Source organism: Phlebotomus papatasi, chromosome 1 (genome assembly GCF_024763615.1).
Source record: "Phlebotomus papatasi isolate M1 chromosome 1, Ppap_2.1, whole genome shotgun sequence".
Classification (NCBI taxonomy): domain Eukaryota; kingdom Metazoa; phylum Arthropoda; class Insecta; order Diptera; family Psychodidae; genus Phlebotomus; species Phlebotomus papatasi.
The window spans coordinates 70,523,358-70,540,331 of record NC_077222.1 but is presented as its reverse complement, the minus strand read 5'-3'; the positions used below and the strand labels follow the sequence as shown (position 1 = coordinate 70,540,331).

The 16,974-nt window shown below is 31.4% G+C and overlaps 1 protein-coding gene across 4 annotated transcripts in view; it reads right to left on the bottom strand.

Annotated features, from left to right (window-relative positions):
- The window catches only part of LOC129799868 (DENN domain-containing protein Crag), a 55,829-nt gene that overhangs the window by 14,087 nt on the left and 24,768 nt on the right, over positions 1 to 16,974 (bottom strand). For 2 of the 4 annotated variants that reach the window (XM_055844133.1, XM_055844142.1), the window contains exons 6-9: positions 10,856 to 11,158; positions 6,594 to 6,674; positions 5,892 to 6,261; positions 1,286 to 1,705 (exon numbers count right to left, since the gene is read on the bottom strand). In XM_055844133.1, coding sequence (XP_055700108.1) covers positions 1,286 to 1,705; positions 5,892 to 6,261; positions 6,594 to 6,674; positions 10,856 to 11,158 — 1,174 coding nt within the window. The remainder of the gene's footprint in view (positions 1 to 1,285; positions 1,706 to 5,891; positions 6,262 to 6,593; positions 6,675 to 10,855; positions 11,159 to 16,974) is intronic. The other 2 variants (XM_055844152.1, XM_055844162.1) reach the window with 1 other exon arrangement.

Sequence of the window (16,974 nt, the reverse complement as noted above, 5' to 3'; positions counted from 1 at the left end):
CTCCTAGTTCTTATATTATTTCGGCGAACATTATGAAATATGTATTTTTAGATAGCTTTTAACCCTTTAAGGACGATTGGAACATCGGTGTCCCATAAAGAAAATAAATTTTCTTGACTACCTAAAGTTATTTTTTTCTTATGTCTGTACATAATTGTAAATTAGAAGATTGAAGAAATCTAGAATATTTTTTGCAAGTCTCTAGCTATTCGTTATGTAGTAAATATTTAAGCTCAAAAATGGCGAATTTTTAAATTCTCAAATTCATAATTGATTTTATTTATTTTTTATACTTCCAATTTTTTTTAAGCAAAACCTTTTTGGCAATAAAAACTACAATACTCATACGTAATATTTTTCATTAAATTAAAATTACTTACATTTTTGGGCTATTTTTGTCCCTATCGCTCGTAGAGGTAAAAAATGCATCGAATCAGAATATGTTGGATTTTCCAAAGTCAGATGTAAGACGTTTCATTGATTTTGTTTATCGGTTAAATTTTTATTGTTGATTTCGGTCCGAAAAAAGTGTCTCGTCGTTAAAGGGTTAATGTACGATTTCAAAATTTATCAGACTGATAAGTTAATTCTCTTTAGGAAAAAACTTGCCTAAGTCTTGCCTGTCTTGCCTGCTAGTCATTGGCTGAGTCTTCAGTGCCTCTATGCAAAAACGTATGGAAAAATGAAATGTCGAGACGCCCCTGTTCAAATCGGTTCAGAACCGGTATTGAAACGATCTATAACCGATAACTAATTCTTATCTGAAATTCAATTTATATTACTCTTGAGGTGTATTTTGAATACTGTTTTGAATAATTTATAAATCGGTTCCAAACAATTCTGATACTGTAATGAGCCGCTTCATAACCGTTAACAACTTTTTATCCAAAACTCAATTACATTATTCCTGAGGTATATTTTAGACAATGTTTTGAAAAATTATAAATCGGTTCCAATCAGTTGTGAACCGGTAATAAACTGGTTATGAACTGATAAATATTTTTTCTCCAAAAATCAATTTTATTACTTTTAATAAAACTATTTTGAGGGATCTTTTGAGTATAATTTATAAATAAGTTCAAATCGGTTATAAAGCGGTAATCGGTAAATGATGCGGAAATACTTTTTAGATCCTGGATCTAAGTCACGAGTTTGAATATTTCACAAAGCCTCATACACTAATCTCACATTTTCTCAAAATTTCGAGGAAAATTTCCAAAGTTGAATATGTTTTAGAACATGTCTGAGATAAATCTTTAAAAAAAATAAGACTAAGAAAAATTACCTGTTTGGGCAGGCACAAATTAGGCAGATGTGTAGTAACATCAATTCTCTCCATAATCCACACCAAATTCCAGTAAATGATAGGATGTTCCTCTACAAAGGACAATTTGCAGAGGACAGCATCACCTTCCTGCATAAGAATATTCTCCAATTCCTTCCTCAGCACCAATGGATTCAGATACGGCACACTGATACGTTCTGATTTCTTCACCTTCTGCAACGTCTCACTGTGTACATTCATGTAGACATTGAGGAATGGCACAGTTAACTTGCTACAGGCATGGCATGTTGTATTCAAGTTGGAATCCTCCGCCGACCATCCCGCCATTATATCCTCATCGTATAGGAGTACAGAACAGTTGTGACACTGTGAGCAGGATGTTAATTCTATCGTAATATCACATTCTTGTGTCTCACACACCTGTTGGCAGAGACAAAGAGGCACACAACGTTATATTTTACCAATTATCTAGGAATGGCAAAAACGAGCAGGGCCCGTATCCTCCACTTTGTGAGAGAAGATTTTACGCGAGTTTCTCTCCATGACATTATCGCCTATTTTTTCCACCTGCCTTCTCTCCGTATCCACGAATATCAGAGAGAATCAAGCGAGACTTTCGTGTGAAACTCCTTGTGGAAATCGTTTTTTTTTGACATTCCACGCGCTGTTTGGTCGCAAAAAAACTGAATACTGAAGTAATTATAAATTCAATGAATGAATAAACAATTAAATAACATTATTATAACCTTTGATTTATTCATTGCGACTCCTCTTAACACTTAAATGACAGAAAAGACATTTCATGCCAAATTTCTCTTTTTAAAATATTTTACTTCAGTAAAAATATTAAAAAAAAAGGCCCTTTCCATTTGCACGAATTCAATTATAAATACGAAGGGTAAGTGTGCCAAATTTCGGCATAGTTGCATGCAAGCGTCAAAGTCTCAAGTTTCAAATGTAATATTTTAAATACAAATTAATTTCTTTTATTCTTTCTTTTGTAAGAGTGTTGCTTGGAACCTTGTAAAGAGTTTACCGTCTTTATTTACTCTAAAATCATTCTTAATAAATTTTAAAATGAATAAAAACATAGACATAGCTTTGGTGCCCTATTTCGGCCACCTTCATTCTCATAGTTCCTTGCCCTTCGAGAATTCTTCCAATATCTTTTTCACGTCATCTCGTTTGTCGAAGCTACATTTTTTGTTATTCTTTTGCATTGTATAATCTCTAGAGTACGTAAAATCTAAAAGTTCATGGAAATTCGAGGAGCAAAAAAGGTGGCCGAAATTGTAAGCTGGCCGGAATTTGGCGCACTTACCCAATTTATAGGTATAAAGATTTTCACATTTTCCTGTGGTTTTGTATAAATTTTCTGGAAATTGTCAAATAATGCTAAAGTGAATTTTCAGAGAATTTTTAACAAAAAAACAATTTTCATTGAATTTTTATTTTAATTTTTAGAAATTTGACAAGGATTATAGAATTCATATCAATATATATTTTCCTGTAAAATTTAAGAATTCTCATTTAAAATTTGTGTTTTGTTTTGAAAATAATAAGTAAAATTTCAACAGGGATTCGGAAAAGAAAAAAAGGTGTAAGGTAATTTTCACCTTATTTTTCTCTGTAATATTATTCTGCAACAATTTTTATTATTTATTTTTTCAATATTTTCACATTTTCTTGTATTTTTTTGTGATTTTTTGAACCAATTTTCAAGCGACGATGCATATTAAATGTTAAGAGGTTACGATTTTTCGTCAAGAAGTTTTCTTAATCGCTAATTTGGTATTGTTTTCGGATTTGACGAGTATTTTGTAACATTTTTGCAATACTTGAGAACCTCGATAAATATTCATGATATATTCGCAATGTTTGATAAACAATTCGCACTTCCGCTATTTTAATGGGGCAAAAAACAAATGGTCAGTAAAAAGTCAAAAGTGGTCAGCAGAAAATCAAATTTGATCAGCAAATAATTCGAAATAATCAGCAAAAATTTTCAATTTTGTCAGTAAAAAGTTAAATTTGGTCAGTAAAAACTTCTAATTGATCAGTATATTCGAGTTGATCAGTAAAAAATTAAAAATTAATCAGCAAAAAATTAAAAATGATCAGTAAAAAGAAAATATGGTCAGTAAAAAATTAAAAATGAGCAGTAAAAATATTCGAGTTGCTCAGCAAAAAATTAAAAATGAGCAGCAAAAAAAAATTAAAAAAAGCAGTTAAAAATTAAAAATGATCAGTAAAAAATAAAAAGTGGTCAGCAAAAAATTAAAAATGATCAGTAGAAATATTCGTATTGATCAGTGAAATATTAAAAAAAGATCAGCAAAAAATTAAAAACGAGCAGTAAAAAATAAAAATTGGTCAGTAAAAAATTAAAATTGGTCAGCAAAAAATAAAAATCGGTCAGTAAAAAATTAAAAGTGAAGATCAAATTTTATTTTTTACTGTTCATTTTTAATTTTTTATTGACCATATTTTATTTTTCACTGATCACTTTTTAATTTTTTACTGACCACTTTTTTATTTTTTTTACTGTTAATTTTTAATTCTTTGCTGATCACTTTTTAACTTTCTACTGATCATCTCGAATATTTCTACTGTTCGTTTAAAATTTTTTGCTGATCACTTTTTATTTTTTACTGATCATTTTTAATTTTTTGCTGACCAAATTCAATATTTTTACTGCTCATTTTAAATTTTTTACTGACCACTTTTTATTTTTTATTTACCACTTTTTGTTTTTTACTGATCATCTTTTACTTTTTACTGATCATGTTTTATTTTTCACTGATCACTTTTTACTTTTTACTGATCATGTTTAATTTTTTGCTGACCACTTTTCATTTTTTACTGACCGGTTTTAATAAAGTACTGCTCTTTTTTAATTTTTTACTGATCTTTTTAAACTTTTTGCTGCCCTTTTTATTTTTTACTGACCATTTTTTTATTTTTTACTGATCATTTCGAGTTTTTTGCTGACCAAATTTGACTTTTTACTGCTCGTTTATTCAATGCCTTCAAGAGCAAAATTCAAAATTGATATGTTTTTCGCGAAAAATTATAGACATTATCCGTTTTCTTTTCTATTTTACGTGGAGTATTTGAAGGAATTTTCTCAAATAAAGACTAATATTAACCTAAAGAAAAGCGTTTCAAACATTGTAAATAGTTTATCAATAGAGAAGTTACAATTTTTCTTAGATTGTATGTCGAATAAAAAAGGATAATATAGATGCGAATATCATGAACCTCACTCAATATATTTTTTTATAATTTAAGGAAGAACACGTAACTACACGATTTTTAAATATTTGTTCAATTTTTATCAATTTAATAATTTTATAATAATTGGTATTATTTTGCAGCTTAAAATATTTGTTTTGTTGGTTCTTGAAATCTAACAATTTCAACTTACTAAAAAAGCACCTTTTCCCGATAAAATCCCTGCAAATTATGCGATTTTTTTTCTCTGGTTTTAGTTAAAACAAAAATTAAGAGTTTTAAAGAGTTCACGGTCAAGTAAACTGCTAAAAATATGTTCAATTTCGTATTTATCAAAAAACATAAATAGGTTAATCAAAGATCTAATCATTAAATGGCTACAACCGTCCTTTTATTTACGAGAGCTTAAACAAAATAATGAACAATTTGGAAAATGATTAGTATCAAAATCTAACAATTAGAAAAATAATGAGAGATAATAAGAAAAAAGTTCGAAATTCCTGCACAGTTTAATAACCCTTTAACGACGAGACAGTTTTCGCTGACCGAAAATCAGCAATAAAAATGAAACCGATAAACAAAATCAGTAATAGGTCTTACATCTAACCTTAGAAAATCCAACAAATTCTGATTTGGTGTATTTTTTGTGTTCATGGACGATAGGGACAAAAATAGCCCAAAAATTAAAATAATTTTTCTGGCAATACTAGTGACTGTTAATTTTCGCTCTAATGAAAAATATTATGTTTGAGTATTGTAGTTTCTTTTCCAAAACAGTTTGACTTAAAAAAAATTGGAAGTATAAAAAATAATTAAAATAAATTTTCAATATGAGAATTTAAAAATTCGTCATTTTTTAGCTTAAAAATTTACTTTGTAGCAAATAGCTGAAGATTTGCAAAAAATATCCTAGATTCCTTCAACCTTCTAGTTTACGATTACGTACTAACATAAGAAAGAAAGAAATTTAGGTAGTCAGGAAAAATTATTTTCTTTATGGGACACCGGTGTTCCAATCGTCCTTAAAGGGTTAAGAAAAAAAAACTTCATTGAAATTTATTATAAATATACGGAAATTGTATTTATTAACTGAAATAATCATTTAGAAACCATTTAAAATTGAAAAAAACGCGATATTTTAATTTATTTGCTTATTTTCTATGTAAATTAACCAAGTTTACCGGGAATACCACTAAAGAATTCTCCCCGGTTTTTAATGAGAAAATTTCCAATCGAAAACTTCGTGTATACCAAATAGGCGAGTTCCACACGGAGAGTTGGCTTTTCCCACAAAATAAAACTCTCACATTTGGAGGATACGGCCCCAGATGAAAAAGACAGAATGCATGTGCAAAAAAAATTTTTTGCCTACCTCCACAAATTGTGGATACAAATTGTCCGGTATTGTTGGATAGTTGTTGTTCAAACTATTGCTGGACGTATTTTCGCCAAGAGGCACTAAATTATTGTAGCTGGATTTCCTTGATTCACTCAATCTCCCCCATAGATCCAAATCACTGGCACGTCGAGATCTAGAAGCTGGATCATCAGTCAACAAATCATCTTCTGACATATGTAGCTGAGCTCCACGTTCCAAACTTCCCGTCTTCACAGGTGTTGAATTGGTCGATATTGCCTCCTTAATTTCATCCAATTTCTTCACAACTGATGTTGCTGCATGCTTAATGGTGCTTATTCCACCTTGAATGATTTCATTTGACTTCTTTCCCGTCAAACTTGGACTGGATGATGTACATCAAAAAGTCAACCATTCCCGAATTGTGGACGCCCAGAGGTGATTTTGATGATGAACAGTGTGGAATGGGAATTGAATTTGCAAAAGGATAAAATTTAATAAAACTTTTTCCCAAAAACTCCAACAACAAAAATTCTTCCAAAAATTTGCAAGTTTAAAGTTAAAAAGAGCCCCGAAATGTTTTAAATAAAAACAACACAAATACATAAAAAAAAAGATGAAAGATATTTTCAGCTAACAAGTATATAACTATATTATAAAATTCACTATATATATAAAAGAAGCAACAAATGTTTTTGAATGAGAAATAAAACTCACCTGATATTGGGAAAGTTCTCGATTATTTGCGTTGGAATTTTGAGATCCTTTCTCAACGACAAACGTGCAGGGGAATAGCGTCTATGGTTTATGTATATGTACACATATTTGCAAATTAATATATAAACATAGAAATAAATATTCAAATGACTCTTAAATAAAAATTTTAAAAAAAAATCTAGAAGCAAAAAAGTCATGTTTTTTTAACTAAATAAATTACACAGAAAGCAATTGAAATTTTAAGAAAGAGCATAAAAGCCTTATGGTAGCTGTGATTCTTTACAGATAACCACCAAGAAGAGCTTATACTTGGAATGATTGCAGATTTAATTGCGATCTGATATTTGAGGCTACAGAATTGCGCTGAGGAAACTAATCTCAAAGTTGAACCAGATAATCCTGAGAAGGAAGTTTAATCATTCGTTGTCAAAGTTATAAATTAATAGAAGATGGTCCTAGAGCTCCACGTGACGGAAGTTAGTATAACTCGATTTTTCATTGTTTTTTTTTTAGTTTCAAACACATCTGAAACTTCTACAGGGGGAATTCAGGAACACGTCCGACATCAGTTGAAACTACGTCCAAGAGAGTGTGAGTCCGGCCGGAGTAACAGAGCAACGCATTTATTATGCTTTTAAATGTGTTTTTACACTAAGTCCCGGCATTAAGTCCTTCGGAATTATGCACCTGACGGAATTATGCACATACAATTATGCAAATTTGCCTACCCTTGGGAGTCAATTTATGAAGTCATTTTTGAAATACACCTGAATGTATTCTATGTTGCGACGCGGGGAATTTGAAAACATTTTGCTACTTTTTTGAGAATAAAACTTTACTTTCTTTTATTAGGGCAAATTTTTTAAATATTCTAACCATTTTTTAAAGAACTCTGGCCAAAACGTACCGTTTGTTAATGCATTTCTATTAAACAGTTAAATCTTTTTGTTTGAACTACTTTTACTCCGCGTGAAATTCGTTCTACGCGTTCTACGGCCGATTCATTCAAAAGAAAGCTCCTTCGGGTATGCAATTTTTCTCGATGCGTAATTCCATTTTGCGCGTTTTTTTTCGGTCCTGAAAATGTGCTTAATCCTGGGACTGAGTGTATGATTTTAACTGATCGAACTCCAAGAGAGAACAGTTTTCACAATCCACTTTTTTCAACTTCTCACCATCTTGGCTTTCATTTCAAACCATAAGAGATATCGACTTCCGATCTTCGACGACCCCCCCACAAGTCAACATGCTCTAGCGAACTAACTTATCTAAGTCACCTCCCAGTCCCACCCCTTCCATCGTCTTCAAAAGCATGATTTTTCGACTTATCTCAAAATTGGCCCTCGCGATTTCGTTCATTTTAGAAAATATTTTGGAGGTAGTCCAACCGAACATTTCGTCCTTAGACGACACCTTTCACCGAAAAAACCGCCATCAAGGTCAAAGGCCTAAGAAAGGCCAAATACCCTAATTTTAAAGAAGTTTGGTCAATCAACTAATTGAAAATTGAAATGTTATTTTTTCTAAGTAGAAAGTGTTCTACAGGGTGGCTGAAAAAAAATGCAACAACTTTCAGAGTGCATAGCTGTCAAACTACTGGTGACAGAGGCTTCATATTTTGCATAGTGGTAGGGGAAATGTGCCAAATTTCGGCCAGCTTCTAATTTCGGCCACTTTGAGTGTAATTTCGGCCCATATTATTATTAATTTTTCAATATTTTAGGAAGTAATTTAAGGAAAACAATGATGATAAACTAGTTTTCAAGGTTCCACACAACCTTCCCGAAAAGTAACAAAAAATATCAATATGAATTAAAATTATTGCATTTCAAACTTAGGACTTTGGTGCTTATATGCAATTATGCCGAAATTTGGCACACTTATCCTAGTACATTTTATTGGCTAAAAGCCTACAAAAACATTTTCGATAATATTTTGTAAAACTTTTTTATTAAACCGTAATGGAACTCAAACGTGACAATTTAATATCGCTATATTTTGCAGGAAATGCGGAAGCAGCAATAGTTAGGGCTCTTCAAAACCATGAATGTAATTAAACTTTCCGTTTTTCGAAACATAACTTGGTACAGAAATACTAGTAGCATTTTGAAATGCTTTGGTGGAGGTCTAGAAAAATTGCTCCATCGCTAGTCATCGTCCTTAAAGTGAAGAAACAAATTGAACAAAATCTGCGTCACATCTGCAGACAAACGAAATATTGTTAAAGAACCTCTATATGAAGCCTTAAAAATCCTGAAAAGGAAGAGACATCGTCGATCCTCATAAAGAAGTTATGCTCGATCGACGACGGAATAAATTCGCTTGCACGTTCATGTTCAGTTCCAGAATGTCATTTTTTCTGATAAGAAAAAATTTCAATTGAGCAATTGATGTGCAAACAAAATGATTGAATCTATCTGAAGGAAAGTTCATACGATAATGGTTCGAATGACCATCGGAAGTCAAGGACCACCTATTTGAAGGTCTGGACTCTGGACTTCCTTAAAAGACAAATTATCGCTTTCCACTGGGGTTTTTAGGCTATACCGTCAAAACGATTGCCAATGTGTTTCTAGAAATTGTCCTGGAAGGAGTGTTGGAGTCGTGGACAAACAAAAATTTTAGTAAGAAGTAATGGAAGTTCGATCAAGACTCGACAACGTCGTAGACATAACGCTCCGAACAAGATTTGCCAAAAAAAAATGTTTCGAACTTCATTTTGGGAGCACTATGACCTCAACGATTCTTGGATGAAAAATGCTTTGACTTCTCCAAAAAAAAGGCATTTTGTTGGTGAAGGTTAGGACTAAAAAGTTGCAAAGTGTCTAAGAGCTGAAGGCAGCCTTTCCTGGTGTATAGCAGGACATTCAGAAGGCTGACATTCGTGCAAACTGCGATAGCACTTTTAACAAACTTAAGGCCATAATTAAGTCAAAATAAGATCGTATTGCACAAAATCGATAATATTCTAAAATTTTGATGTATTTACTACCATTTTTTCTTTATTTCAAAAAAGTTGAACAAAAAAATGAGAATAATATAGCGCTTAGTTTGTTGCATTTTTTTCAGCCACCCTGTACATTAGAGGGACGTTTAGGTACCTCTAAACAGCGTCTGATCATATGGTCGCCGAAGAAAAACTTTCTTATTTCATCACGTAGAGTATCCTAAGACTAGTGCCAATTATTTTTCTTTTTGAAACACCCTATAAACCAAGTAGACATTTCGTTAATATACGAAAATACCGATGAATCATTCCTAAAAACGGTTTTCCAATGCCAAAAAATGGTAAAATGGTATTACGTATGGGCTCGTTAAAAAGGTCTTGGAATTCCTGACAAGCCTGAACAGATAACTAAGTTTTTTTCTGACATTCAGTTAAATTCATTCAACCGATTCGTTATCGGTTCAAATCGGTTGTGAACTGATAATTAACCGGTTATTAACTGATAACTATTTTTTGTCCGAAAATCAATTCTATTACTCTTAAAACTATTGTGCGGGATCTTTTGAGTGATTTATGTATCGATTCAAATCGGTTAAGTACCGGTAAACGCTAAATGATGCGAAAGTACTTTTGAGGTATAGCATCTAAGTCACGAGTTCGAACATTTTGCAAAGCCTGGGACGCTTTGCCACTCCTTTTTTTCAATTGAAATTCTCTTCAGGAATTAAATTCTCTTTCAGTTAAATTGAATGATTCTTGAACTTTTTTTTAACACGTTTGTCTTTCACAAAACTCGTTTTTTAAACCATGAATAAAAGTTCTAATTTAATGATTTTCTTCAGTTCTTCTTAGTTCAGCTATGAAATACTCAGGAAAATCGAAATTTCCTTGGATTACAGCAAGAATTACAAGCTGCAAATTTTCCACTAATTAGATACTGCTTTGACGAGGCATTCCGATGAAATCTTAATTAGTTCAACATTTTACGATATTTTTTTAGTGAAAAAAATATTTAAACATTTTTAAATATGTATAAGAATATGCGAAAAAATTGAGGAAACTCTTCCAAAAAATCGCAAATATAGCTATTTTTGTCCTTTTGTTCAGGAAACCCCTTTAAGCAATTTCGGACAAGGTCGCGTTTCACTTTAGAAGGAGGAAACCACTGACTGTAAAGAATCACAGCTAAAAAGTGTGAGAACATCATGCTGCTTTCTCAACAAACGCACAAGGATAAAAAAAATATATGAATATACAGCACAAAAGGAAGGAAAAAAAGTGACTTCGGGGTAAAATAGCAGTGACTCTTAATTACCCAAAGCTAAACTTCAGTGATGATCCCAAACTCGCCAAACTCGATGTCACCGAGGCCGCTGGCATTGTCTCAGACCTATGCATACTCTTGTTGAGCTGTGTTGATTCATCAAAAGTGGCACTTCTGTGTCCCTTGAACAAAATTGGTTGATCCGTATACATTGTATTGTTGTTATTGCACGATGAATCTCTTTCCTCATCCCCATCCACATTTTTTGTCTGTGGAGTCACGGAAATTTCCTGGTCATCGTCATTTAGTGCGCCAAGTGGATCATTTTGTGTCACAGGTGTTCGAGGTGAAATTCTAGTGAAGAAGAGATGAGATAGAGCAAAGAGAAAATTACTCATTTGCACCACAAGCTTTTCACTTTAAATTAAAAGTTTTACTGAGCAAAAAAAAAAGTTTTGAAAGCTTCATGTTCTCATGTACTCCATATCACTTGAATGTTTACTATTTTTTTCTGTAGGTAGACACTATGTAGCTACAGCTACATAATCATATAGTAAAACATAAAACAAACTTTTAGCAAAACCAATCTGAAATAAGGGGACCTTGTTTTTATTATGGGCATTTAATTTCATACAAATTTTTTCAGCATGAAAAAACAGCGTTATGTGTTATGTGTCTATTGTGAACATTATATAAAAACTTATTTCATAAAAAAGTTTCCTAATCAACGGATATAAATAAAAAAATAAACCAGTCCCCTGACAATAAAGTGTTATTGACCTAGACACGTAAAAGATATTTTTGAACAATCTGACATTGCTAAATTTAATATCACCCAAAAAAAAGTGCTTTTTTTACAGAGGAAGAAAATAGTCAAGTTTCAAATCTAAAAAGAAAGTCAATTTATGCTTTTTTTCTTTCTTGTAAAAATTCTTGAACCATTTGGCAAATAGAAATGGAAAATTATACGAAAAAAAATTGTTTTCCGCCGAGATTTTTGATTCAATTTTTTATCTCATACATATCTCAGTATATTTGTGATAAAGCAGCTTGTTTCGTGTTGCGATGGTTGGTAGAATAAGGTAAGAAAAACAAATCTTATACACAGTCTACAAAATAAAATTTTAAAGCTGATAAGCGAATGGCATCCCAAAACTCACGAACGTCACGAGAAAAGAATTCAAAATGCTTTTGCAATGGAGCTATAATAAATTGAAAGATGTTAAGTAATAAATATCACAGAATTCGGGATCATTAATTTTATCACGTTTCTATTTCATAAAAATCATTTTATTGCTTGCATTTCCTGGAGACTAAATTTTTCAACATATCTTTCCGAATCAGAAGATTTTTCAGAAAGATACAGACATCTCCTCTTGCGTGAAAAGCTGACACGAAAGAAATGCAGATACGACAACGATTGATGGAATCGACGAAATGGTGCAATACTGTTTATCCGTCTGATTCGTCTGTCAACAAAGCTAGAGATCAAACAGTTTGAAATAACGCCTAGGGATCTTTTTAGGACTCCTCCATAAATCAATTTACGGATCAATCACATAACCTTCATTTCCAACCTCCTTACTTATTTAAAAAACCGTACTTTCTTTAATTGTTTCTAGCGGTAGAATCAATCTTAACTTAAGGTTTTGACTGTCAAAAAGGTAAAAGGTTAAAAATGTTCTAGAATTACTATTTTTCAACCGATTTGGGCAACTTACTGTTAGAAAAGTTATAAAACCCCTAACAAGTCTGAACGGATTTTAATTATATATTAATCGGTAATAAATCGATAACTACAGTTTATACGAAATTTATACAACACGAAAAAAACTGTTGAATCCTTTTTAACAAAGAAATGATTCGACAGTCACCATTTCTATAAAAATATTTTATTATGTACGGTAACACAAAAATGATTTTTTCCTACGGCCGTCTAAAGTTGTGTCTTGGTCTAAAAAGGCAGAAAAATGATTTTATTTTACCCCCAATTTTTGACCCTCTCGTCCTTAAAGGATTAGGGCAGAATCACATTGACAGTAAAATTCACACCGTATTTCGTTAATTTACGCATTTTCATTACAATTCTTACGCAAATTTTCCATTACCGTATTACCTTATCTCATACTCGATGACACTAGGTGAAAATAATATAAGAAAATTGAAAAAATAAAACGAAAATGCGATAAACGGTGAGCAAAAAAACTACGATTAATTTCTCTTACAGTTTTTTTGCTCACCGTTTATCGAATTTTCGTTTTATTTCTTCAATTTTCTTATATTATTTTCACCTAGTGCCACCGTGTGTGAGATAAGGTAATACGGTAATGGAAAATTTGCGTAAGAATTGAAATGAAAATGCGTAAATTAAAGAAATACGGTGAGACTACGGCGAGCATTTTATTGTCAATGTGATTCTGCCCTTAAGCACTAATGCGAAACTACCTTACACAGAAAAAAAAAATCGTAAAATTGTTTGTAAATGTTTGTGAATTCCTACTGGGGAGTTACGAAATGCTCGTAAGGCGAATAATCCACAAAAAAGTTCGTAAAAGTTTGTACTTTTTCAACAAAAATTGCTCGTACATTCTTCATTGCCTGATAAAACTTTGGACAAATGTTTGTAAGAGAACAAAAAATGGTCGTCAAGTGATCATGATCACGATTTACCAGGGTAAGTTTTCCAAATTTTCGTAGGGTAAGTGTGCCAAATTCCGGCCAGATTGCAATTTCGGCCACCTTTTTTGTTCCTCGAATTTCCATAAACTTTTAAATTTTACGTACTCTATAGAGATTATACAATGCAAAAGAATAACAAAAAATGTAGCTTCGACAAACGAGATGACATGAAAAAGATATTGGAAGAATTCCCGAAGGGCAAGGAACTATGAAAATGAAGGTGGCCGAAATAGGGCACCAAAACTATGTCTATATTTTTATTCATTTTAAAATGTATTAAGAATGATTTTAGAGTAAATAAAGACAGTAAACTCTTTACAAGGTTCCAAGCAACACTCTTTCAGAAGAGAGAATAAAAAAATCAATTTGTATTTAAAATATTACATTTCAAACTTGAGACTTTGACGCTTGCACGCAACTATGCCGAAATTTGGCACACTTACCCTAAGTCCCCAATAGGAAATCACAAACATTTACGAACAATTTTACGAAATGTTTTTTCTGTATATTTTGACCTCTTTCCAACGGATTCGGAAGATTTCGCAATGATAGGAATGTCTTGGTAATCCTGACTATTCTTAAACCAATTTCAACCAAATATGAACTGAAATGTGTGAGACTAAGATTAAAGAGGGTCCAATGTACTATCCGTTGCAGAAGACCCACAATAAGTTCGTAAAGTTCATTAGGACTATGAAAGTATCGTTAATGAACCGATAAATAATTTTTATTCTAACATATCTGTTGCACTTATGCTTCTAAGGTATTTTTAAGAAAATTTTAAAATTTAGGAAAGTACTTTTGAATCATTCCTACACTGAGAGAAATTCGAAAAAGCTAAAATAACATTCCGGAAATGTTTATTTTACCCTGCAGTATTGATCCGAAATCGGTGTAAATATTGTGCTTTTTAGGAGTATTATGGGTCAAAGTTACCCTTTTTCATGTTAATTTTACCCTTAGAAAGTTGTAAAATCAACATTAAAAAATGTTGATATATTTTTACACCTAAAAAGTGTTAAAGTTATGAAAAAAATGTTAATCGCACACCGGTATATTCTTCTCAGTGTAATAACAGGCTTTTACTTTCAAAAGTAAAACAAAACCTCTCCATAATTTTGATTTTTCAACCGATGAATCAGTTATAAAACCATTAAGAATCAATAACTATTTTTTTATTCAGAATTATATGATAAAAATACATGTGCGCTATTTTAAATAAGAATCAATTTAAGTCGATGAAATGAAAAACGTTAAAGTGGAAAAACGAACTTTGTGAAATACTCAAACTAGTAGTATGAGAACGACGTTTTTCCCTCCCTATGAATTGTACCTCTCTCAAGAACTTTAAAATTTTTTTATGGGACATAGCATCTAGATCTACAGCATGAATTCGAACACTTCACAAAAAGCTTAGACGCTTTACCACCCATTTTTTAAGCAATTGAAAAAAGTTTAAAAAGTTGTGCACATTTATATAAAACTTGTTAAAAAAAATTAAATGCTTTTATCGCCTTTATGGAAGTTTTCCTTCTCTACAAAAGTCAAAAACAACTAGACTCATTTTTTTTTAAACTTATCTTAGTCTAGTTATTCCACTTGTTTTAAAAATTTCCGTAACGTGTTTCCTCGGGTTTGGAAAACTTCCATATTATTATATTAAATACGCAATTTTAAATGTGATACAAAAATACGTAACAAAGTATACAGTTTAAAAATTATATTTTATGACTTGTTTTCGTTTGAGCAGATATCTTAAAGCGATTCTAATTATTTCTTTCGCTTTTAATAGTGCTAAAGCTGATTTTTGGTAAATTTAATTATAGATAAAGAAAAAATAATACAGGAATGTTTCAAATTTGAATTAATAATATTTCAAAATTTAAAATACAACATTTTGATATTAAAAACAAATAAATAAAGCTATATTAGACTTAAATGTTTTTTTAAGTTAGTATAAGAATATTGAGGTTATGTGTGGCCTAACCTCATCGCATCTGAAGACTGCTTAAGTCTCCAAATTTTTGGACTTAGCCACAACCCGATCTCTTCATAAGTCTCTATTCTGAATCTCAGACTGCAATGGCTTGATGCTAGCTTAAACACTTTTTATTTTAACCTTTAGGCCAAAAAAGAATGAGATACCTAAAAAATTAAAATTGAGCAATGATAGCGTTAGCTCACCTTTTCAATTGAGTGAAAACAAATCGATTGAAATTTTACCCCTCATTCTTTCAAAGCAAAAATCGTATATGATTGTCTTTTGTCTTTGAAAGGGACAATTAAATCTGGATTTGTCTTTGAAATAGTAAAAGGTAGAATTTCAATCGAATGAATTTCATTCAATTTGAAAAGGAGTGCCAGCATCATAAAATAGTAAAAGTCGAATTTATGAAAGTTATCTGAAAAAATGACAGATTTTTTCTCAAATATTTGTTTTAAATCATTTTTAACGAAGTAAGGGTAGGGTAAACGTACCAAATTTCGGCGTTGCATATAAACGTCAAAGTCTTACGTTTGAAACGTAATATTTTTAATACAAATTGGAATTTTTTGTTACTTCTCTTTCAAGAGTGTTTTTAAATTATATTTAATACATTTTAAAATGAATATAAGGTTTAATTTGGGTAAAATATCGGCCACCTTGATCCTCATAGTTAGTTTCTTGCCCTTCCGGAATTCTAAAGTCTCCTTCACATCATCTCGTTCGTAAGAGGGACATTTTTTTTTTGTTTTTTTTGCATTGTTTAATATCTAGAGTTTGAAAAAAATAAAAATTAATGGAAATTTGAGGAACAAAAGAAGTGACCGAAATTACAAACTGGACGAAATTTGGAACAGTTACCCTAAGACCGGCTTTAGACCTAAGGTTTAGTCCAGTTCCCGATGATCTCGAAATTCAAAGTTGTAATAAATTTTATTGCCTTTTCAAAATTTAATAAATCACTTGCCTATGTTCTCCAATCTTAAGTGATAATTTTCCAAGAAATCTTGATTGATAAGAAATTAGAGAAGTTAAGCCATATGGCTAAGTCTTAGATCTGAAGCCCGTATAAGTCTCAAAAATATGATTTGCGTTCCTTTTGAAAAATATAAAATATTTTTTGCATGTTTTGTGGCATCTTAGTGGTAGCCAAGCAAGATTAGGGGGTTACTGAACCACCAGTTTATTCAAGCTAAACCTTACTATACATTATGACAAGGGGGAGATATTAGGGTCAGAAGTGGTGTACAACTGAAAATGAAGTGCTTGGAAGTCTTTGGAAGTGGGAGTGTCCGAAAATAAAGTCAGTCGGATGATCTATTTTTCAGAGCAACTAACGTAACAAGAAACTTTTAGCCGATAAAAAATGGTCAACTTTTGGAAAACAATTATTTTTGATACAATATTAAATAAATTTGTTTTTGAAATGCATAAATAATATTTATGAATTACAGGCATGAAAAAAATAAAAATTTGAAGAATGATTTTCAATTCGATTTTTAATTTG